This window comes from Balaenoptera musculus, chromosome 4 (genome assembly GCF_009873245.2).
Source record: "Balaenoptera musculus isolate JJ_BM4_2016_0621 chromosome 4, mBalMus1.pri.v3, whole genome shotgun sequence".
Taxonomy (NCBI): domain Eukaryota; kingdom Metazoa; phylum Chordata; class Mammalia; order Artiodactyla; family Balaenopteridae; genus Balaenoptera; species Balaenoptera musculus.
Genome location: NC_045788.1, coordinates 73,582,769 through 73,606,716, shown reverse-complemented (window position 1 = coordinate 73,606,716; position 23,948 = coordinate 73,582,769). Strand labels below are relative to the sequence as shown.

Genomic DNA, 23,948 nt, shown 5'->3' with positions numbered 1-23,948 from the left:
GAAACTACAAACAAGACGAAAAGACAACCCTCAGAATGGGAGACAGTATTTGCAAATGAAGCAACTGACAAAAGATTAATCTCCAAAATATACAAGCAGGTCATGCAGCTCAATTTCACAAAAACAAAAAACCCAGTCCAAAAATGGGCAGAAGACCTAAATAGACATTTCTCCAAAGAAGATATACAGGTTGCCAACAAACACATGAAAGGATGTTCAACATCACTAATCATTAGAGAAATGCAAATCAAAACCACAATGAGGTATCACCTCACACCAGTCAGAATGGCCATCATCAAAAAAAACTACAGGGGCTTCCCTGGTGGTGCAGTGGTTAAGAATCCGCCTGCCAATGCAGGGGATACAGGTTCGAGCCCTGGTCCAGGAAGATCCCACATGCCGCGGAGCAACTAAGCCCGTGCATCACAACTACTGAGCCTGTGCTCTACAGCTCACGAGCCACAACTACTGAGCCTGCCTGCCACAACTACTGAAGCCCGCATGCCTATAGCCTGTGCTCTGCAACAAGAGAAGCCATCGCCATGAGAAGCCCGCACACCGCAACGAAGAATAGCCCACACTCGCCGCAACTAGAGAAAGCCTGCGTGTAGCAACGAAGACCCAATACAGCCAAAAAAAAAAAAAATCCTACAAACAATAAATGCTGGAGAGGGTGTAGAGAAAAGGGAACCCTCTTGCACTGTTGGTGGGAATGTAAACTGATACAGCCACTATGGAGAACAGTATGGAGGTTCCTTAAAAAACTAAAAATAGAACTACCATACAACCCAGCAATCCCACTACTGGGCATATACCCTGAGAAAACCATAATTCAAAAAGAGTAATGCACCACAATGTTCACTGCAGCACTATTTACAAGAGCCAGGACATGGAAGCAACCTAAGCACCCAACGACAGATGAATGGATAAAGAAGATATGGCACATATATACAACGGAATATTACTCAGCCATAAAAAGAAACTAAATTGAGTTATTTGTAGTGAGGTGGATGGACCTAGAGTCTGTCATACAGAATGAAGTAAGTCAGAAAGACACATACCGTATGCTAACACATATATATGGAATCTAAAAAAAATATGGTTCTCATGAACCTAGGGGCAGGACAGGAATAAAGATGCAGACGTAGAGAATGGACTTGAGGACACGGGGGTGGGGGGCCGGGAAGGGGAAGATGGGACAAAGTGAGAGAGTAGCATTGACATATATACACTACCAAATGTAAAACAGATAGCTAGTGGGAAGCAGCTGCATAGCACAGGGAGATCAGCTTGCTGCTTTGTGACCACCTAGAGGAGTGGGATAGGGAGGATGGCAGGGAGATGCAAGAGAGAGGGGATATGGGGATATATGTATATATATAACTGATTCACTTTGTTATATAGCAGAAACTAACACAAAGTTGTAAAGCAATTATACTCCAATAAAGATGTTAAAAAAAAAAGCTGGCTTTCACCTTGAGAGTGGGTGTATCATATCCTGGGAATCTTGGGCTTTACTTATGATGGACACAGGAGGCAGGAAGGACAAAAGATAAAGCTGAGGTCCCCCTACTATGGGGAAGTGTAACAAGAAATCCTTGCATGACACTGGAATCTCAAATGACCACACTTTCAATATAAGGACACATGGTAACTAAAAAGCTCTTTTGAGATAAATTTCAAAGATATGAAATGTAACTAAATCACCATGAACTAACTAATAAGACTAAGAAGTCCAAGTTATAAGACTTCTTTCATTATTCTCCCTACATTTTCTTTATCCATCTATATCTCAGTCTCCTAAAGAACTTCAATATCCTGCCAAGTGTAAGTAAAGAATGATGTATGACACTATCTACACAGTAAATTTACTGTTGTTTAAGAATAGGCATATCAAGTCTACCACTTCAAGATTTCATAAAAATAAAAAGGAAGCAAAAACCAAAGGCTGGGAATTTTTCAACTATTGTGATACAGTTTATGACAAGAAACTTTTTGGAATTCAAGAATAAGAAGCAGTACTCTTGAAAAAAAAAAAAAGAAGAAGAAGCAGTACTCTAAATGGCCAGGCTAAGTTTAGAAATATTGTGTGAGGCACTAACTGTAGATAAAAGATCACTTCAATTGAGATAGGAATGAGGAATATATCGCTGTCTTGGTCTGTGGCTCTGTTTCTAACCAAAAGTTTAACTAATATAATTGCAGGACTCTGGAAATTCATTTAGCCCTCTTTATGCATAAATCCAGACATATCACTATAAAATCTCACTGCTATTAAGTATCTTCAAATCAAATAATTATACAGGTAATGGTTTAGGTGATCTGAATTTAGAATGAATAAATCAATTTTACTTCTTTTTCTATTACCTAAGCACAAAGGTACATTTCACTTAGCTCTAAATACATCATATTTAAAACACACAGTATCTAAACATCTTCATTATACATAGATCTACACAAAACGAAAATCATTTCATTACCTAATTACTGAGTTTTCAGACAGAAAGAAATAAGTAGAATTGGTTTTTCAAACCTGTTTTGATGTGAATATCTTCTCATGTCTTCTGTTTTTTGAAATTCCCTCATGGGTACTGGCTTTACTGGTAAACCCTAGGCCAAAAAAAGAAAAACAGATCAATTTAACACATGTATCCACATGTATCCAGAAAAGTGTAATTACACAGTTCACATTCAACTTGGCATTTAGGGATCTGTATATTACACTAAAAATATTTTAACAGAAACTTCAAATGTGAATTTTCATGTTTAAAAGCATTATAGGCTATATTACTGCTTTGGTAAACACAAAACTGTTCACAATCCAAAAACATTTATTTTAAAAAAAGCAGATTTTCTTCACACCGTATTTTATGAATTATAATGACCATACAGTAATATTTACTAGATGATAAGATGTGAAAGTTGAAAAGGATCTTAGAGGTCATCTAGTACAAACTTCCATCTAGAACAGGAATTCCTACCAACCCTACCGTGACTTTTGCTCAGCCTCTCTTGAATATTTCTAGTAATAGGAAGTTCACTGGGGAGATTACATTTCTTTACTTCTTCATCATCATAAATTGTTACTTATGTTAGTCAGACAAATAGTCCTGGGGATGCTGGTGGAATACCAAGATAAAGCAAAAAGTAACTTCTATTTATGGTAAAATATGATATTAATTAAAAGAGAAATAGTGGCAATTTATTTATAAACTGAAGGGTAAAGGTCATTTCAAAAAATATTACCAAAGAAAATTAAACTGGCTTAAGTTATATGGACTATATACTGAAAAATAAAATTATAAATCAAAGGTAGAGGCTCATGGGATATCACACAACATATTTTGTCAAATGAGAATCTATAAAAACAATATAATCTTACTTCAACACCAAAAATAATCATCAAAATGGGTATTATGGAAGGGGAAAAAAAAACTTATCCAAAAAAAAAAAAAAACCTAGAAATCAAATGTAAAACTATTTATAGTCTATCTCCAAGAAATAGGTACATCACACATAACTAGAAAATCTTCTTTGGTGAGTTACTCCAAAGGGCTAAAGCTGACTCCCGTAAAGTCTGGGCATAATCATATTAAATGAGATACAATTCTAGAATCTTGATGAGAGAATAATTACTCTAATTTCAGTGAATATGACTTTTTAAGTAAACAAAAATCTCTCCTAGTATGTTAACATCAGTGACTTATCACCCTGGTTTTACCATACTGCAATTACCTAAAATTATTGCAAGAGGTACATGAAATTTTCATGACAAAATGAATGTAACATTGGTTTAATTTAAAAAATAAATATGTCATAGTCTATAAATATAAGTCATACCTTATTTTATGACAGTATCACTATGTATGTGACAGGCATTATGATAAAATTAAACAATAGCAGAGTGTTTAAAATCTCAAATTGTTTTTAACAACCCATGTTTAGGTAGTATCCAAGAATATAAAAAAGTATTTCGTCACTGGTTATTAAACCATTTAAAATAATACTGCTTTATTTTATTTTTATAGGTGCCAAACTTTAGAAAGCCTTATGACACAGAAGTCATAAAGAGCCTTATGACAGAATCATAAAAACTACTATATATAGTAGGTAGATGGAATCAAAAAACTTATTACAAATTAGCCAATATAATGGATTAAAGAAATGACACTACAATTTTTCATCAGTAGCATAACATGCATTTTCACTTTTAGTAGAAATACCTCATCTACACAGCCTAATTAACAGTAAAATGGTCAAAGAGAAAGACCACAAGAAAGAGGATTCCCTTTTAGATTATAATGTGCATTGTTAACTTAAACTTTATTGCAAAGTAGTTGCCCTCTGCTCTAGCAGAAGTGCTTATAGCCTGAACCACAAGTAGTTTCATTAATCACAGGTACACACTGCTATCTGTAGGCTGCAGGACTTTGATTTACAGTAGTCCACTTTATCTTCTGGTTTCACTTTTCGAGATTTCAGTCACCCACAGTCAACCATGTTCCAAAAATATTAAACGGATAACTTCAGAAATAAACAATTTATAAGTTTTAAATTGCACGCTGTTCTGATGAAATCTCAAGCTGTCCCGCTCCATCCCACCTGGGTTGTAAATCGCCTCTTTGTCCAGAGTATCCTGCCTGTTAGTCAGTTAGTAGCCGGCTCAGTTAGTCTCTCTTGGTTAACAGATTGACTGTCGCAGTACAGCAGTGCCTATTTTACTTAATAATGGCCCCAAGTGCAAAAGTAGTGATGTTGGCAATTTGAATATACCAAAGATAAGTCATAAAGTGCTTCCTTTAAGTGAAAAGGTGAAAGTTCTTGAATTAATAAGGAAAGAAAAGAAATTGCATGCTGAGGTAAGATCTATAGTAAGAAGAAATCTTCTATCTGTGAAATTGTGAAGGAAAAAGACATTCATGCTAGTTTTGCTGTTGAACCTCAAACTGCAAAAGTTACAGTCACAGCATGTGATAAATGAATGCTTAGTTAAGATGGAAAAGGCATTAAATTTGTACAATGAAATATTTCGAGAGAGAGAAACCACATTCATATAATTTTTGTTACAGTATATTGTTATAATTTTTCTATTATTAGTTATTATTCTTAATCTCTTACTGTGACTAATTTATAAATTAAACTTTATCATAGGTGTGTATGTATAAGAAAAAACATAGTACATACAGGGCTCAGTACCATCCGTGGTTTCAGGCAACCATCCACTAGGGGTCTTAGAACGTACACCCTGTGGATATGGGGTGGGGGGAATACTGTATATAACTTTATCCAACTTTAAATAAAAGAATGTCATTTGAACACCAACAAAAAATACTGTGTTCAAAAGCCTTCAGACAGGAAAACCAAGGGTTTTTTTTTTTTTAAAGAATGATAATAACACTCTATAACATGTCCCACTTGAAGTGACTATTCGCTATTTCTAAAAGACTAAATACATCATTCTCCAAAAAGGCCCCAAGTGTTTCTCAAATAATCCCTGCTCAAAGCCTGGGACCAACTCCAGACATTAACATCACACACACTGAAGTGCAGCCATTTTATTATGCTGACTAGATACACTGAAGAATGCTATTTCTACTTGAGACCCTTGGGGAATTGGCAGAGATTTTGCAGTGGGCTGAATGCTCACTTGTTTTCTAAGGCAACTCAATGCTCCACTATAAGAGACATCCAAGAATTTTAATGGCAAACAATTTATATTCTGTGTGATTTCACATAAAAGCGCCAATATAATTAAGCTCATCATAAAAATTCTATGGTTAAGTCTGTATGTTGCTCCAAAAGTCAGCAGTTTGGTTCAGTTCTTAATTACTGATCAAACTATGATTACAGTTAATACATTAAAAAAACAATAAGAACAACAATGAAAAGCATCATATCCTCTGCATTTTCTTCCACAAGGCACAGGATACTCTTAGGACCTTCTTTTATTCCTTCTTCAAAATTCTGAAATCTGTCTTTTTATTTGAAAAATAAACCTAAACTTTACTTGAGAGTATTGTCTGATTTTAAAAAAAAATCTTGAAAAAACTCAGTAATAAAATTGGAACTAAATATAATAAAACAAATATTAAGCCTAAACCAACAAATCACTGATATGATAGAAATTTATACTGTCATAAACTGTTTTACTAGGGGATAGCAACAAATTTAAGCTTAAGTTGTGTATACTACTCATGAGAGATTCGCCGTTGTTCAATATATGGCCATAAACTTGTGAACTGAGGCTGTCTGAGTCCAGGCCCTTGGGTGGTCCTCACTTCTTCCTCTTCTTCTTCCTCCGCAGTACAGCTGTCAATATAGTCAATCTGATCCAGATCATGTTCCACTGTTCATACGACACATACACACACAGACACCAGAAAAAACATTCAAATTAGATAGCCCACAAAAAACACTGAATTGCATTCTTTCCTTTTCCCTAACATTTTCTATTCTGAAACTGGGAGGAATAAGAAGTTTAAATTACATAAGCCTTTATTATTTAGTCTATGGCCACTCACAAAAATAGGCTAAAGAAAAAATCTTAGTCCTAATTCACTATAAAGAATGCAGTAATTGATGGTAATTATTGGAAAACAGACCTCTAATCTTTCTTTTTTCTTTGGACAGCTCTTGACTATCTTAAACAAGACAGTTTGAGTTTGTGAGACAGATAAGAAGAATAATTTTTTAACATCGGAAAATATATCTTCTTTTAGTTTTTTTTTTTTTTGCATGTTTTAGGTTTGGGGCTTAATCATACCTCTTTGAAGAGCTGGGAGGCAGAAAACCTAACATAATCAACTCAAATAAAAGTGAAAAGACAGGAGGAAAGTGGACTTGGTGATAAAGAAGTAGATACTGACGACTGTTCCCTTTCCTGTAACTGTTGTCCATAACTAGAACAAGATTTATTTTCCTATTTAGAAAATTATTTTCTACAGGTCAGTATTGCAGATATTTTGTAGCAGTTTGTGGATGGAAGGGAATCATTTGAGGAATTTTTGCTTCTCAAAATGCTCTGGGGTGAGGAGAAGCACATAAATAACATATAGCCACATCATTATTTCTTCTAATACACTTGGGTGCACCCCATTAATTTTTTTTTAAGTTTAAAAAGTAACTATTTTTAAAAGCCACTTTAGATGGCACACTAGAAAAAAAAACTTACTACTAAGATGATTTCTCCAGAGATGTATTAACTCCCAGCCATTATTGTATGGTGGTCTATAGGCTGCCTAAAAGTTGCAGTTGCTGGGAATAGTAAATTTGAAGAAGTCTATTTCTCAATTTAGTTTTCTGACTCAATTATTTCTAAATAATTCCATAACTGCAGTTAATATAAAAATGAATTGACTTATCATAATTATATAAATAGATAAAAGGCTGAAAAGGTTTTAAGTCTACACCCGTGTTAGAAACCAGGTACATAAATGCATTTTTCCAATGTGCTACAACTTGTGTGACTAAATCAACAGTTCATTTTATAACTATCTCCCAAGAAAGCAACACCACTTTTTCATACTGTCTAGACCAGTGCTATCCAAGAGAAATAGAACGTAAGCTATGAAAGTGAACCACACATGTAATTTTAAATTATCTATTAGCCACATAAAAAAGTCAAAAGACAAGGTGACATTAATTTTAATAATATATTTTACTTTGTTCAATATATTTAAAATATTATTACAACATATAATCAATATAAAGTATTATTGATGTTTTACATTCTCTTTCTCATGCAAAGGCTTCAAAATCTGATGTGTGTTTTATACTTATAGTACAGCTCAATTCAGAAAAGCCACATTTCAAATGCTCAATAACCACATGTGGCTAGTGGCACAGATCTAGAGATTATTTTAAGTCTGAAATGAACCAATGGGAAAGATATCTCATACAAAAGCAAGATTAAAATGGAAAGTACTGAAATGGTAAGTGACAGCAGTAAAAAAAGAATATAAGATGGTAAGGAAAAAAAGGTGGGGCAAACCATTTAATTGAACTCATCATTCAGAGATGAAAGGTCTTCTTAGATAATATTATAGATTTCTGGAAAATCAAAGTCATTTCTCCCTTATAGCTGGCCCTTAAAATTTAAACATTAGGATTTGGTAATTCAAACTAAAGCAATATTGAATGGAATGCTAAAATCAAGAGTCTGCTTCAAAAGCACAAGAAAGCAGAAAGAGCTCTGTTAATGAACTATAAAAATAATTATAAATTAAAAAAATTGTTTTAATTTAAATTACAGATTTTAAAATACCAGAATAAGGAAAACTTGGATTCAGATGCCCATGAAGAGCACAGTTCCAGAAGAAAGAAAAGGTAGACATCAAGAAATGTACTGAATTCCTAAAAGAGGTCAAATAATGACCACAAAGAGAATCTTTAAGAAGGAGAATAGTACTTCAAAGAAGATCATGGTTAAATCAAGATTAACAAAGATCTATTCCAGGTAAACTGTCTTTAGTAAAGTTTCCTCCCAAAATAAGAATAAGGGAAAAACATTGTATTTTAATTGCAAATCTGAAACAGAGAAACTGAAATTTAACCCTAATAGAAAACATTTTTTTTCTAATCAGATGAGAAGAGGAGGGAGGTCTTTAAAGAAAGACTGGAAGAAGCTACAGATACACAAATAAAAGGAGTGGATGTGAAAAGGCCACTTAAAAAGTCAGAGAGATTATAAAGACTTTGGATGTCGTCAGGAATCATGTTTACCTCCACCATTTGTTACTACTATACTGCTGCGATTCTCCTGGTACTGGCTTTCTCTTCGTAGTCTTTGTTCTTTAGTAATTTCTGCTACTCGAAGAGGCAGATCTGAAAATTCATCTGTAGGCTTAAAAAAATAGCAGAAACATTAAAATAAATCATTTCAAATTTTAGACAACATGGTACTTAAAACACAGATATAATATAAATTCGTTGGAATTTATATTTAAGAAGAAATAGCAAAGTAGTTTCAGAGATGCATCTAGAGATGCACGTATTATCCAACAATATGAATGTACTTAATGCCACTGAAACTCACTCTTAAAAATGGTTAAAATGGTAAATTTTATACGTATTTCACCACAATTTTAAAAAAGAATAGGGTATATATGACTCTATATACATACATATATGAATTTAAAGTATTGACATAAATGTATCTGTATTGATATAGCCACAATCATGTACACACCCACCCACGCACAAATACCCAAGCAATTCCAAATGACAAATGGGCTGTATTCTAAAATTAATTTGCTTTAGACTCCCAATAAAACAATGTTACAAATGGTACATTACTAGTCTTGCTAAACAAAACCTTAATCATTTAACCTAACTTATAGCTAAAATATTATACCTTAGTAATTTAAAAAGAAGAGAGAAAACATAATGCTGATAATTAAAAGAGAAAAATGAGGGACTTCCCTGGTGGTGCAGTGGTTAAGAATCCACCTGCCAATGCAGGGGACACAGGTTTGATCCCTGGTCCGGGAAGATCCCACGTGCTGAGGAGCAACTAAGCCTGTGCGCCCTAAAGCCTGCACGTCGCAACTACTGAGCCCATGTGCTGCAACTACTGAAGCCTGCATGCTATAGGGCCTGCACGCTGCAACTACTGAGCCCGTGTGCTGCAACCACGGAAGCCTGCACGCCTAGAGCCTGTGCTCTGCAACAAGAGAAGCCGCCACAATGAGAAGCCTGCGCACCGCAACGAAAACCCAAACTCAGCCAAAAAAAAACAAAAAGAGAGAGAAAAATGATATAATTAGCTGAGAAAGTTACTTATTTATCTTGAGCATGTGGATACTCTTCATTAAGGTTCCCATCTCATTACCCATCAGCCTACAGTTCTATTTTCTCACCTTACAGTACCCCTCCTACCACCTCTGCTCAAGGCTATACAGGCCCTCAAAGTTCAGGTTTCAGTTGTAACTGGCTCAGTTCCCATTTGACCGTCCAGGATATAAAATTATTTATACAACACAATGAGGTAACAAACATGTAAAACACACAAGGTAAAAGATGGTAAAGAAACATAATACCATTTTTGATGGTAGGACTATGTGGGATTTTTACCCTTCCCTTGGCTATTCTATATTTTATATAACAAGAAATTGAGTCCAATTAAGACATTTTCCATTTTCATCATTTTATTTTTCCTTAATCATAAGTTATAACATGCAGAATAAACACTTACTTCATTCCCTGACCATCTCTTATCACCACTGTCCACACTATTGAAACCTGAATCAAGGGCTCCATAGGGGCGACCTGAGTACAGTTCTTCGTGGCTGCCAAAAAGAAACTTCAGTTGTTAATGTAAAGTTTGATATTTTAAAAATTAACATTTGAAATAGATGCAATTTTACTAATAAACATTTTCATGGCATTCAGGGACTTAACTATTTAGAATGAAATGAATATTCGTTTAACTTTTTAATATGAAAAATTCCAAATTCAAAGAAAGTAGATAGAATAGTATAATGAACTCCCATGTACTCATTATCCAGCTCTAAAAATATCCACATCCTTACTTCATCTATTCCTCCAGCCATTCCCAATGCCCCCCTCAATTATTTTTATTTTTAACAGTACTCTTTTTCTTAAAGTAAAATTTACATATGTTTAAATGCACAAACCTTTGACAAATGAATACATCTTTGTAACATACACACCTATCATGATATAGGACATTTCTACTTCGCCAGAAAATTCCCACACATCCCTTCCCAGTCAACTTCCCTCACCTCACCACTATGTGCTAAGAGGCAACTACCATGCAAATTCTTTTCACCTTAATTAGTATAGAACGTCCTCAAAGATGTCCAAGATCTAATCCCTGGAACCCATAAATGTGTTACTTTACATTGCAAATGGGAATTAAGGTTGCAGATAGAAGTAAGGTTGCTAATCAGAGGACCTTAAATTAGGGAGATTATCCTGAATTATCTGAATGGGCTCGATGTAATCACAAGGTTCCTTAAACATGGAAGAGGGAAATAGAAGAGGAGGATTCAATGCTAGCTTGAAGATGGAAGAAGGAGACCAAGAACCAAGGAAAGAAGACAGCCTCTAGAAGCTGAAAAAGGCAAGGAAATACATCCTACTCAAAACCTACAGAAAAGAATGCAGCTCTGGCATCATCTTAATCTTAGCTCAATGAGACCAAGATTTAGACTTCTGACCTACACAACCATAAAATAATAAATCTGTGTTGTTTAGGCCTCTAAGTTTGGGTGGAAACAATAGAAAAGTAATACAATTAGTTCTGCTTATTCGAGAATGCATAAAAATGGAATATGTACTCTTTTTCTACTCAGCATCATTTCAGTGAAATTCTTGATGTTTTTAATACCTTGGAGTAGAATGGATGAATTGTATGGTAAGCGTAGGTTTAACTTAAAAAACAAAAACAAAAACAAAAAAACCTGCCAACCTGTTTTTGAAAGTAGTTGTATCATCTTGCATTCCCACCAGCAATGTATTGGAGTTCCAGTTGCCAACACTGTATTCCCAGTCATTAATTTTAGTTATTATTCTGATGGGTATAAAATGTGGTTTTAATTTGTATTTCTCTGATGACTAGTGATAATTAATATCAGTGATATTTAATACCTTTTTATGTGTTTATTGGCCGTTCATTTATCTTCTTTTGTGAAATGTCTGTTCAAATCTTTTGCCCATTTAAAAATGCAACATCAGGGCTTCCCTGGTGGCGCAGTGGTTGAGAATCTGCCTGCCAATGCACGGGACACGGGTTCGAGCCCTGGTCTGGGAAGATCCCACATGCCGCGGAGCGACTAGGCCCGTGAGCCACAATTGCTGAGCCTGCGCGTCTGGAGCCTGTGCTCCGCAACAAGAGAGGCCGCGATAAGGAGAGGCCCGCGCACCGCGATGAAGAGTGGCCCCCGCTTGCCGCAACTGGAGAAAGCCCTCACACAGAAACGAAGACCCAACACAGCCAAAAATAAAAAATATAAATAAAAAAAAATAAAAATAAAAAAAAAAATAAAAATGCAACATCAATAATCTTAAAAATATTTTGCTAAGTAAAAGAGGCCAGACAAAATGCTACATAATGTTCAATTTCATTTCTATGAAATTCTGGAAAATGCAAAACTATACTGACAGAAAGCCAATCAGTGATTGTCTGGGGCTGAGGGTGATAAAAATATATGTATCTTGATTGTGTTGGTAGTTTTGTGACTGTATCCATGTACCAAAACTCACTGAATTGCACATTAAAATGGGTAAATTTTATTATCTGTAAATTTTATCTCAATAAAGCTGTTAAAAAAAATGTGCCAAACCATTTTTCCAAAATGGATGTTCCAGTTTTACTTTTTACATATCATATTACATAAGCAATATGAGAGCACTGGTTGTTCCACATCCTAACATTTGGTGTTGTCAGTCTTAATTTTATTCGTTCTTGTAGATGTGCAGTGGTATCTCATTACATTTCGATGATGACTAATGATAAGCACTTTTTTGTGTGCTTATTAGCCATTTATATATCTTTCTTTGTAAAGTCTATTCAAGCCTTTTGTCCATTTTTCAACTGGGTTGTTTGTCTTTTTAACATTAAGTATAAGCAGGTATTCTTTAGATATTCTGGATACAAGTCTTTTGTCATATATGTATTTTGTAAATATTTTCCCCCAGTCTGTGGTTTGCCTATTTGTTTTCTTAATATTTTCTTTTCGTAAATAGATGTATTTAATTTTCATTAAATTTAGTTTATCATTTTTTTTAATGGTTATTGCTTTCTGTGTCCTCAGATATCCTTGCCCACCCCAAGTCACAAAGATATTCTTTCATATTTTCCTCTAAAAGTTTTATAGCTTTAGTTTTTACTTGTTTATAGCTTTAGTTTTTACTTGTTTTTAAACATAGTTTTAAAAGTTAGCTTAATTTGAAGTCTAAAACACGATAAAGACTCCGTTAAAAATTGGTCTATTAGCATTTCATTTAATAAGACTGCCTAGGGTGAAAACAACTTTCAATGGTACAAATTTAAAATATGTAGTGTTCTTCTGGTATCGAATTTTGTATTCCATGTATTCTTACATAGTTTGTGTACATAACTTTAAAAAAGTTATTGTGTCATGCTGTCACAATGAATCAGAACCTAAGGTACAGGGAAAGAGCAATGTATTTGGATTTCACAGATAATCTAACCAACTATTAGCTCAAAGAAGTTGCTTAACCTTTGTAAAATGAGGTTAAACATTCTTACTCATATGCCTTCACATAAAGTGAAAGGTGTTAAGTAAAAACAAAAGAACACAAACAAAAACCCTGTGTGAATATAAGACACTTTTATAACTTGTCATTTATTTTTACTGATAAAGATCTTACCTTGTATGTATTTAGTAATATACAGACCTATTTGTCCAATGTGCTAAACATGCTGATTATAAAGATCCAAAAATATAGGCACTTTCCAGCTATCTAACTCATTTTCCTACCCTCCACTACAAAGATCATTTAGCAAAATAAGTGTCTCAGTATAATTCTAAAATTACTTCTCTCTAAAAAAAAGTAGTGAATTTCCCCCAACTTCTTATCTTGAAAACATTCATATCTACACAAGAGTTGGGAGAGTAATACAATGATATCTATTTGCCCTTCATCTAGATCTCCCAATTGTTAGCATTTAAGTAAAATGTTTTATGTATACTGTCTACATGACATGTCTGCTTTTATGCCTGTTTTAGAGTCCAGATCTTAAGGACAGGTACTGTGTGTGTTTTATCACAGCAAAGTCAGGCCAAGGTACCTAATTTTAAAAGCTTTCTAATGAAATATATATTTAAGCCATACTTAAAGAATTCTTTTTTGCAGATGCCAAAAGAAATACATGTATTTCAGGATTTACCGAACAGTACTTTTTAATAGTATGTAAAATTTTCAAGTAAAGATTTTCAGATTTCTAGAGGATACTGTTTTATATAATGTATTTTCTGTGAAGTGACCAATCAAGGTAAGCCTAATTTTACTGTGCTATTTTATAAGTGGGCAACATAAAGAGAATAAAATCTTTGCACTAAGCTATTATTTTATCTTCTTTATTCAGTTACCTTTAGCTTCTCCACATATTTGCTCTGCCTCAGAGATTAAACTGATAAGATTAAAGTGAGACATAGGTTAACCAACTCTCCAGGTTTGTTCAGGATTTTCCTGGTTTTAGCACTAAAGTCCTGTGTCCCAGAAAACTCCTTAGTCACAGGTAAACTAGGACAGATGGTCACCCTATGTATAAATATGGCCTTTGTGAGGCCAGGAAGAGTTGTGCCAGCCAGGCTCCAGCTATGTCCTGTTAGAAAGTCCAGTCTCTTTAGTAAACTACCTAGCATAAAATGGATTCAAATGCTTATGTTACTCTGTGTGGCAGGGAGATGAACTGTGAATCAGTATAGTGCAGTAAGGAGTTTAAAATATGGCTTTTTTCAAATAGTTTAACAGATCTGGACTGATAACTTGGCACCATCATTTCTTAGCTATGTGACTTTAATTAACCCGTTTTACCTCTTTCAACCTGTTTTCTCGTAAGTTTAAAAAAAAAAAGATTAACAACACCTATCTCACAGAGTTGCTATAAAGATTACTTGAGAAAATATAAGCTAAGGACCTGCACAAAGCCTGGTACAAAGCATTAAATAAAAGTTATCATTCTATGAAGAATGTGTCCTTAAGAGAGAGTCACTAAATCTGCTTCATTTGAGTTTAGTTCACCAAACATTTACTGAATGCCAGGCAGTTTTCCAGGTGCTTAGAATATAAATATGAATAAAGGATGGCCACTGCTTTCACAAGCTCAGGCTTGTTGTAGAGGATTAATTCCACTACTGGGGTTACAGAGGCAGGACTTTTCTTACCAGTTGCTTAGTCGTTCCTTCGTTTGGGCTCACTGCCACGTCATCATAAATAAATATATTTAGTCTATAAAATAAAGCTGCCTAAAATCATCACAGCAAAAAAGCATAGTTCACTTTAGATCACTATTTTAAAAAATGTGTGCCATTGTATAAAATAAAGTTATCACAACAGTGTAAATTGCTAAAGGAGTTGGAAACATTTACATCTGAAAATGAGTAAAAACATTTGTGACCTTTATAAAATGATTTAAGAAAGACTGTGTGTTGTTTTTATGCTACACAAAAGTAGTTAGAAAGTTGCAACTAAGGATTGAAATTACCACAGCAGTAACTTGTACTGAATACCTGAAGAGCTACAGGATTAATAAAAATTCTCTTTAGCAAGACAGGACTCTTAGACTAAATTTGTCCAAGATCACAGTAGACAGCTAATAACTCTAATGCCTAATATTCATATAGGGCTTTATGGTGAGCAAAGCACTTTCAAACACAGGTCATTTGATCCTCACAACTACTGTTAGAATATAAACAGGGTAAAGATCACATTGAAGAAACCAAGGTTCAGAGAGGTTAAGTGAACTGCCTAATAGTACAGAGATCCAGAGCTAGAACTAAGGCCTTCTGACTCCTTGACTGCATTTTGAATAAATGCACTGCTAACTACAATGCAATCTTACTAATCTGTACCTTAGTGAGAAAGACATGAAAGTACGATGTCTCATTTGCTGGTACATGAGGAGTTGAAGGAAATATTTTTGTTTTTTATATATATATAAATAAAGTAACATAACTCTGGAAAAAATGGAAAATGTATAAGACAGATTAACTTAGGGAGCATAATTAGGGATTATTATAGGGATTGGAATATATTAGATCTATAATTACTAATTCCTTTGGAGAAACATGACATGTTTATGCTATTTAGACTTCCTATTTAGGAAAGGTTTCTCTATTGACTGAAGCTTTCCTGTATCTCTTAGCAAATACACACAAGTCTCTTCCCAGGACTTTTTGATTTTTTTTTTTTTTTTTTAAAGAGATTTTTAAGAGGCAAAGTGGCAGGAATTTTTTTTTTTTAATTTTTATTTATTTATTTATTTACTTATGGCTGTGTTGGGTCTTCGTTTCTGTGCGAGGGCTTTCTCTAGTTGCGGCAAGCGGGGGCCATGCTTCATCGCGGTGTGCGGGCCTCTCACTATCGCGGCCTCTCTTGTTGCGGAGCACAGGCTCCAGACGCGCAGGCTCAGTAATTGTGGCTCATGGGCCTAGTTGCTCCGCGGCATGTGGGATCTTCCCAGACCAGGGCTCGAACCCGTGTCCCCTGCATTGGCAGGCAGACTCTCAACCACTGCGCCACCAGGGAAGCCCTGATATGTTTTTAAAGTAAAATAATGAAGATTGCTATATTTAAAAAAAAAAATTAGGCCAAGACTAATTAGTCTTCAAAACTAAGGACAGAGTCACAGAGAGAAATAGGTTCTTCAATTAGCACTGCAGCCCTCAACCAAAGCTCACTGTTCATACAGGTAATGATGCTTCCTCCTTGGTTTCTTCAGGCATACCCTCACATACACATACCCAGTAATCACTATTCATGTCTTACACGCAAACCTCAAAGGCAACAGTAGCAGTTTAATGTTCCTACTCCGCTATTTCAGGAGAGGAACACTTTTCCTTCCCAAGGATTACTAACTCCAAGGGAGAAAATAAATTAGTGTATATATAAAAGAAAACCTACTTTTATTTGTTGTACATCTTCTTTAAGAGTGCTGGAGTAGAAACTTTTAGAAATATTTAAATAGGAAAAACAAAACTTTCTTCTATAAATAAGAAACAAGAGTTCCATATTATAAGCAATGAACTGAGGTAGGAGGAAAAAGAAATGAAAAGGAGATAATGGAGAAAATTTAAAATTTTTGGTATTAGTGGTCTGGGTCTCCTCATATCCACCCCCACTGCCAAAATCCTTCCTCTAAGAGAGGTCTAGATTAGCACATTGTATGTAAGACCTAATCCCTACCATCTGTCAAAACCTTTTATGTCCTCCTTAACACCACATATGTGCTTTCAGTCCTCTCAGAGTTAAAAGGATCGATCTATCTATCTATCTATCTATCTATCTATCTATCTATCTATTGGCTTTGTTGGGTCTTGCTGTGCGTGGGCTTTCTCTAGTTGCGGCTGAGCCCGTGCACTGCAACTACTGAAGCCTGCACGCCTGGAGCACCTGCTGCGCAACAAGAGAAGCCACCCCAATGAGAAGCCCCCTTGTGCCTCTTTCACACAGAATCTTCCTCCCTTTCAGAGTTTATCACTTACTTGAATTTTTGAATATGCATCTGCTTTTTTGTTTTGTTTTTGTTTTTTTTTGGCTGCGCCACACAGCTTGCGGGATCTTAGTTCCCTGACCAGGGATCGAACCCAGGCCCCCTGCAGTAGAAGTGTGAAGTCCTAACCACTGGACCACCAGGGAATTCCCTATGCATCTGCTTTTTACAGTTTCTTTTTTCCTTCAAATTATTTTTGTATTTTTAATGCCTGCTTTTAGAAACTCTACCAAAACAGAAGTTTGTTAATCTGTTTTAGACTAAGACACTGAGAAGGTTAGGACTGTGCTTTTACGTAAATGTGACAAGTTCTAAGAGAGGGCCTAAAGGGTTCTCTTTTGAGTAAAGTCTATGAATATTACTGCACCTTCACTGAGACATCAATTTTGCCTGTTTAAAGGCCTTTTGAATTTAATTCGTGCTACTTAAGATTGTTCCATTGGTTGGGAATGCCAAAAAAATAACTTTGTAAAAGTCAGGTGTTATATGTAGCTGAGGGATTCACAGACTTAAAAGATCGTGAAGTGACATTAATGGTCATCAAATCCAACCCCTTCACTCCCTCTGGGAAAAATGAAGCCCAAAAAGTTTGAATGACTTGCCTTAAGTCACAGAGCTAGTTAACAGGAGAGCCAAGGTTAGTATTCAAGTCACTTAGACCAGTAGTTTTCAACTGGGGACCCCTCAGAGGATATTTGGCAATGACTGGAGACACTTTTGTTTGTCACTTTGGAAGGTGCTACAGATGCCAGGGATGCTGTTAAACACCTTCCAATGTACAGGACAGCTCCTCACCACAAAGAATTATCTAGTTCAAAATATCAACAGTGCTGAGGTTGAGAAACCCTGACTTAGGACTACACTTTGTCACATCTATGTAATCAACTTTTACTTAATATAAGCATTCTGAGAAAAATTGTGTCAGAATAGGATATTTCCCTTTGGTCAAACAAAGAGTCAGGTAAATTTAAAGGTTCAGTTTATTTGATTCTCTGTGAGATGGAATATAATAATAAAAGAATACAACATACTCACCAGGAGCCAAAACCCATGGGTCTCCTATCATAATCTGGCAGATCTGGAGCAATCTTACAAGCCTGTATGTTCAGGTATTTAAATATGTGGATTTTGCCTTTTATACATATCTAAACAAAGTAACATATAAATACAACCAAATTATTACTCATCTGAAATATATGTGTCCCCTCGCCTTTTAAAATAAAAATACATTTTTACTTAATGTATATTGGAAATAGAAGGCATTTCTATCAAGTATATACAGTAATATTAAAAATGTACTGATTATAACATTATATCATTTGTTACTTTAGGCATTTAAGTGATATAAATGTAGGTTTTTGTTTTCTAGTCACTAATAAGTTTCAGTAACATATAAAATAAATAATTTATGATTATAAACACTGTTAGAATACCAAGTAAACTTATATTGATTGGTTAGGCATAGTCAGGGATTTAAAGCATTGCTCCCCATGGATTATATTGGTAACTTTTGTTTTTAGGAATCCAACAATCATGCACAATTACGTTTTCAATCCTACTTCCTGTAAGAGAGAAAAGCAGGAAATGATTAAAAAAGTTATATACACTTCTGTTGCTACCTACTGACTTCTGTCCCATAAGTCAACACACAAATTCTTTAGGATTATGAGACCTTTCTATAGTTATGAAGTTTACTCATAAAGTTTAACAGCTGCCATACAGAGGCTTGTACAAGACCATCAATTAATTGCAGAGTAAGGAAAGCTACAGTGAAAAATATAAGCTGGTCAACACTTTTTAGAGTACAGAATGTCTAGAATCTATTTGTAAAGCTACCTTATAATAACTTTATTAAGTAGTTTCATTTCAGTCACTGATAAACAAATGACCAGACTGACTAAACGAGGAACTTAAGATTTTAGAAAATAGGAAAGTACAGAAACAATGGTCATGAGAAATACATTGATGATCTTTAGTTCTGTAAGCTGAGTATTTTGTCTTTAGCATTTACACTGTCTACATTTAAGTTTTACTAGAAAGAAATAACTCAAATTTTATTAGAAAAAAACTTTAAGGAAGACTCCTTCAAATTAAAAAGAAGTCAATTTAGTGAAAGGAAAAACATTTTTGGAATATTACCTATCTTCCATCCCATTTATTCAAGGCTTCTAAAGAATACATATGAGTTGTGAATTTATTTTAAAAGAACTGAATTTCCAAAAAAAAAGATAAATACATATAACTTATAACTTTTAAACTTCATCTTTTGTCAAAAAGTTCACAACATACTTCAAATTAACTATGGTTTACCTGTGCAGGAGGAGATTGTAGTGGATTATTATCTAGGGTGATCATCTGTAGGTGCCTGAGATTCCGATAACAAACAGGGATTGTTGTAATTTTATTGCAGGAAAAGTCTAACCGTATCAAAGGCAACTCTGCTAGCTCTGCAGGGAGATAAGGTGGAAATAAACAATTAATGATATTTCAAAACTAGACAATTTTTTTCAGGAGCTTCTAGCTAAATATAATGGACTTAACATAAGTATTTACCTCCATTCTTTCTTAGTGATTAACTGATATACAGCAAAGTGGCGTAAAATGAAATCTAGTTGCTTAGGGATGGTAATATTAATGAAAAGCAAACTGTCTGACCCCTTATAGAACAACAGAAAGTCTTAGAAACTACGTCTGATACCACAGAAAGTGTGAACAACACAAGGATTACATGATAATCTGTATAAAGAACAGGTCAGATGCCTAGATCTTCAATCCCAACTCATGCAGCTAGGTAACTATTCCTTTCCAATCATGACAGGAGCTGAATTGAAAGGCTCTGAACTCAAGGACCCCAGGCACAATGGAAAGTCAGGATGAGTTCCCTGCTGAAAATGGAGGATTTAAGTAAAAGTCTACAAACTTAACCACAAGACCTTAGCACTTTCCTCCCCAACCTCACCCCATCCCCAGCTCCTGACTGGCAGTAGTTAGGAACATACACAACACTGTAGAAGAAGGAAAACATCTTTCTCTGGAGAAACTATACTGTCCCATATAAACGGCCTTTAGATACTGATAGGGAGTTTCCCCCAATAAAATATCCAGCTTACTGCTTAACTACTATTATACAATTCCTGCCCAGTATACTTGGAATTTCTAATTAGCTCTATACAGACAGTACATGATCCAGAGACATTTAGAAGAGCCTCCAACATGTAAGACAGAAATCAAAACATGCAAGCCAATCGAAAAAAAGATCTCTGAAAAAATAGGTAATATATAGGAAATAGAAGAAAACTTTGAAAACTAGAATTAATGTCTCTAATTTCAGAGAGATAAAATACTCAATTACTGAAACAAGAAAGGAATGTTTTTTTAAAAAATCAGAGAAAAACAAGGGTTCTTAGAGATGAAAAATAAGATGGCAGAAATTAAAAATTCAGAAGAATGGTTAGAGTATAAACAGTTGGAACTGTTTACCACCTGGTTAAACAAAATGATGAAGAAATGAACAATAAAAAAGATAAGAAAACCATAGGATCAATTAAAGGAGTCCAATATCTAATTCACAAAAATTCTAGAAAGAGAAAACAGAGAAATCAGAAGACAGGAAACTATCGAAAAAGAGATATAAGACAATTTCTCAGAACGAAGGACGTGAATCTCTGGTTTAGATAGAAGCCCACCAAGTATCTAGTTTATTGAATTAAAACAACTCATACTATGGCACATCATCATAAAACTTCAGAGCGGTAGGGAAAGAAAAGGGAAGACCTTAAAATATTCCAGAGGAAAAAACTGGTAACAAACAATGGACTGGAATTGGGAATGGCATCAAATTTTCAACCATTAAATTTTTTTTTTTTTTTTTTTTGGCCATGCCATGCAGCATGTGGGATCTTAGTGCCCTGACCAGAGACTGAACCCATGCCTCCTGGAGTGTTAAGTCTTAACCCCTGGACTGCCAGGGAAGTCCCTCAACCATTAATTTTTAAAATTGAAAGCTAAAAGCGAAAAAAGACTTGAAAATCATTTGATAAAATAATTTTCAACCTAGAATTTATAACCAAATTATTAATCAATGGTGAGCACAGAATAGAGATATTTTTTTTCAAGTGAAATCTCAAAAAATGTTTTCCTATCACATGTTCTCAGGAAACTACTAGAAGATGCCCTCTAGCAAAACAAGGGAGTAAAGTAAGAAAGAGGAATTATTTGTCAGTTATACCTCAATAAAGCTGAAATTTAAAAAAAAAAAAGTAAGAAAATACACATGAAGTCCAGGAATAAGAGGAATAAGAGTTCAGCAAAGAAGAAGAAAAGCTAGGCAGAAAATAACAGAGAACAACCAGTCCAGACTGGAAGAGAAAGAAAAAAGGTTCAATGAGGGAGATATTCAGGGGAAAAAAAGAAAGATACATAATCTGATTGGTTTGACTAATAAAGCTGCTGGAAAAAGAGGGAGGAATTAGCCACGGGTACATAAAAAGCTAAGTAAATTTTTTAAAAAAGGACTTACTAACTCTAGAAAAACAACAACAAAAACAAGATGTCAAAGTTGATAAATCCAGCAATAGCTGTAAAAGCAGATCATTTAGAAATATGTCAGCAAATAGTAGTGGAAAGAGTCAAAGGACTTGAAGGTATATGCCTGGCCATTGAAACTGGAGAGAGGAATGGCTGAGGCAGGAGAATGCTATTATTTATTTTAAGCTTATTACTATTTGACTTTTTGAATAATGTATTTGATAAAAATTAAAATTAATTTAAAATCAAAATGACAATATAACAAAAGACATAATATCTTTATCTACCAAACTGTAATATGATAGAGATCACCAAGGAACATGAACTTCCACACTAATTTGTGTAGGTGTTGGATGAAGCTTTCCTGCCATCTCAGTTTAACTGAGTATGCTGAGATTACAAGATAAGTCTACAAAAAAACATTTGAAACTATCTGTGTGACGATTTTCTTGGTAATATGCATTCAAAATAAGATAGAGAAATAAATTAGATGATTGAAACTATCAGACTGCAATCATCATCTGAAATCCCGGATTTTCATCTTCACCAAAACCCCAATTGTTTTGATTATTTAATTTCATATTAAGTCAGTATTATTGCATTAGTAAGCCTTTAAAGATCAACCACAGTAGGTGGGTCCTGAGTAGAGGGGTAATCCTGATAGAAATTTTGAGTTATATGTCAGTCATGATTTTGGTCGGTCCTGCTAATGGCCTGCATTCCCACTGCTGAGGTGGTAGAAGGCAGAACCAGGAGGAAATGAGGAAGGCTCTGAAGATAAAAGGTATAAAGGTTACTGGACAAGCCTACTGAAGGGAAAGATATGCAGGATTTTGGGTAGTATGGTTGCAGAAAATGTATAAAAGTGGAATGGAAAAGTCACTTTCTGAGACGCTTACTTGGGATCAAAAAATGTCAAAGCTACACACACTAGTATATTAGAACTCAGTATCATACAGGATCAAATTGGTATAAACATCTGGATTCTACAATGAAGCAAAAGCATCATTAGTTAATTCAATATTTACTGTACATTAGAAGTCGTATTTTGTAGAAGAACCTAGATAATCAATGTCATGAAAACATCTTCTAAAGATTCCTTATCTTTGAGACAGACATTCTGAAATGTTTATAGATGAATTTCTGGAAGTTGTTTCAAGTTAATCTAGAGGACAGAGCAAGAGAAAGAGGATGGGAGTATAGATGAAACAAGAACTTCCATGAGCTAATGACTGATGTAGCTGGGTGATTCATTACTCTCATTTAGATATTAAATTTTACGTAATAAAATTAAAGAAATATATATTCTGATTTAATAAAATAATGATTTTCACCATTTTCACTTTCTCTTATAGCTTTCTCTTTCATGAATTTATATTTTTGAACGATTGATCAATTATACTTAATTAATTTGTTTAATCATTTTTATCATTCAAATACATGTACCAGAACTTATAGTCAGCCTAAGACAACCAGTCTCCTAGTGTAGTCTCTCACTCCATTCATTATTCATTTTACACATCACCTCCACACAGTTAATTAGCTTCTATCTGAACATTTCCAGTGAAGGATAAAATTATTAAATTCAATCAAGTCCATTTTAAGTCAGTCAGTGCTAACTGCAAGAATGTTTTCATTATACTAAACTATCCCCTTATCAAAAACATGTTATGTTTCTCCTAAGTAGTTATGCCAACTGAAATTTCCAGTGACCCTACCCTGAGTTATCAATTATATCAGTTAACAGGATCTAAAATTACAATCACTGTTCAATAGTTATTGGAGCTTTTCACTGAAGAGTCTAGCTTTTAAAATCCACAATGGAACAGATAGCACATATTAAAGAAACCATTACATCTCAAATACTGGCTGTAACTTTTATACATTTTTGAAGTGCCCATCAGTCTGAGAGATCTTTAAAATAAAAAGGCAAAAAACAAAACAAAACAAAAAAAACTGTTTCACAATTTCTTACCTTCAGGCAAACGTACTAAGTGATTTCTTCTTACATTAAGGTCTCGCAAGGCCTCCAAATTACCAATTTGGGAAGGGATTGTTTGAATTTCATTGCAGCTCACATCCTATTTCAAAAAGATACAAAGTAAAGAATTGTACTAATATTACAAACTTGCATGCTTTAAACTATCTGTAAAATGAGGTTGGACAAGATAATACCCCTCCTGTTGTAAAAAGTACTATGATTCTGTGTCCAAGAATA

At 34.5% G+C, this 23,948-nt stretch overlaps 1 protein-coding gene and 1 non-coding gene across 2 annotated transcripts in view; both read right to left on the bottom strand.

Annotated features, from left to right (window-relative positions):
- LRCH3 (leucine rich repeats and calponin homology domain containing 3) overlaps positions 1–23,948 on the bottom strand; it is a 114,536-nt gene that overhangs the window by 40,230 nt on the left and 50,358 nt on the right. Inside the window, 7 exon segments of the mRNA XM_036850149.1 lie at positions 2,534–2,610; positions 6,192–6,346; positions 8,722–8,842; positions 10,193–10,286; positions 18,239–18,348; positions 19,514–19,650; positions 23,706–23,811. Of these exon segments, the coding sequence (XP_036706044.1) occupies positions 2,534–2,610; positions 6,192–6,346; positions 8,722–8,842; positions 10,193–10,286; positions 18,239–18,348; positions 19,514–19,650; positions 23,706–23,811 (800 nt within the window).
- On the bottom strand, positions 17,277–17,349 carry TRNAR-UCU. The gene has a single exon. It is a non-coding gene; the product is annotated as a tRNA-Arg (tRNA).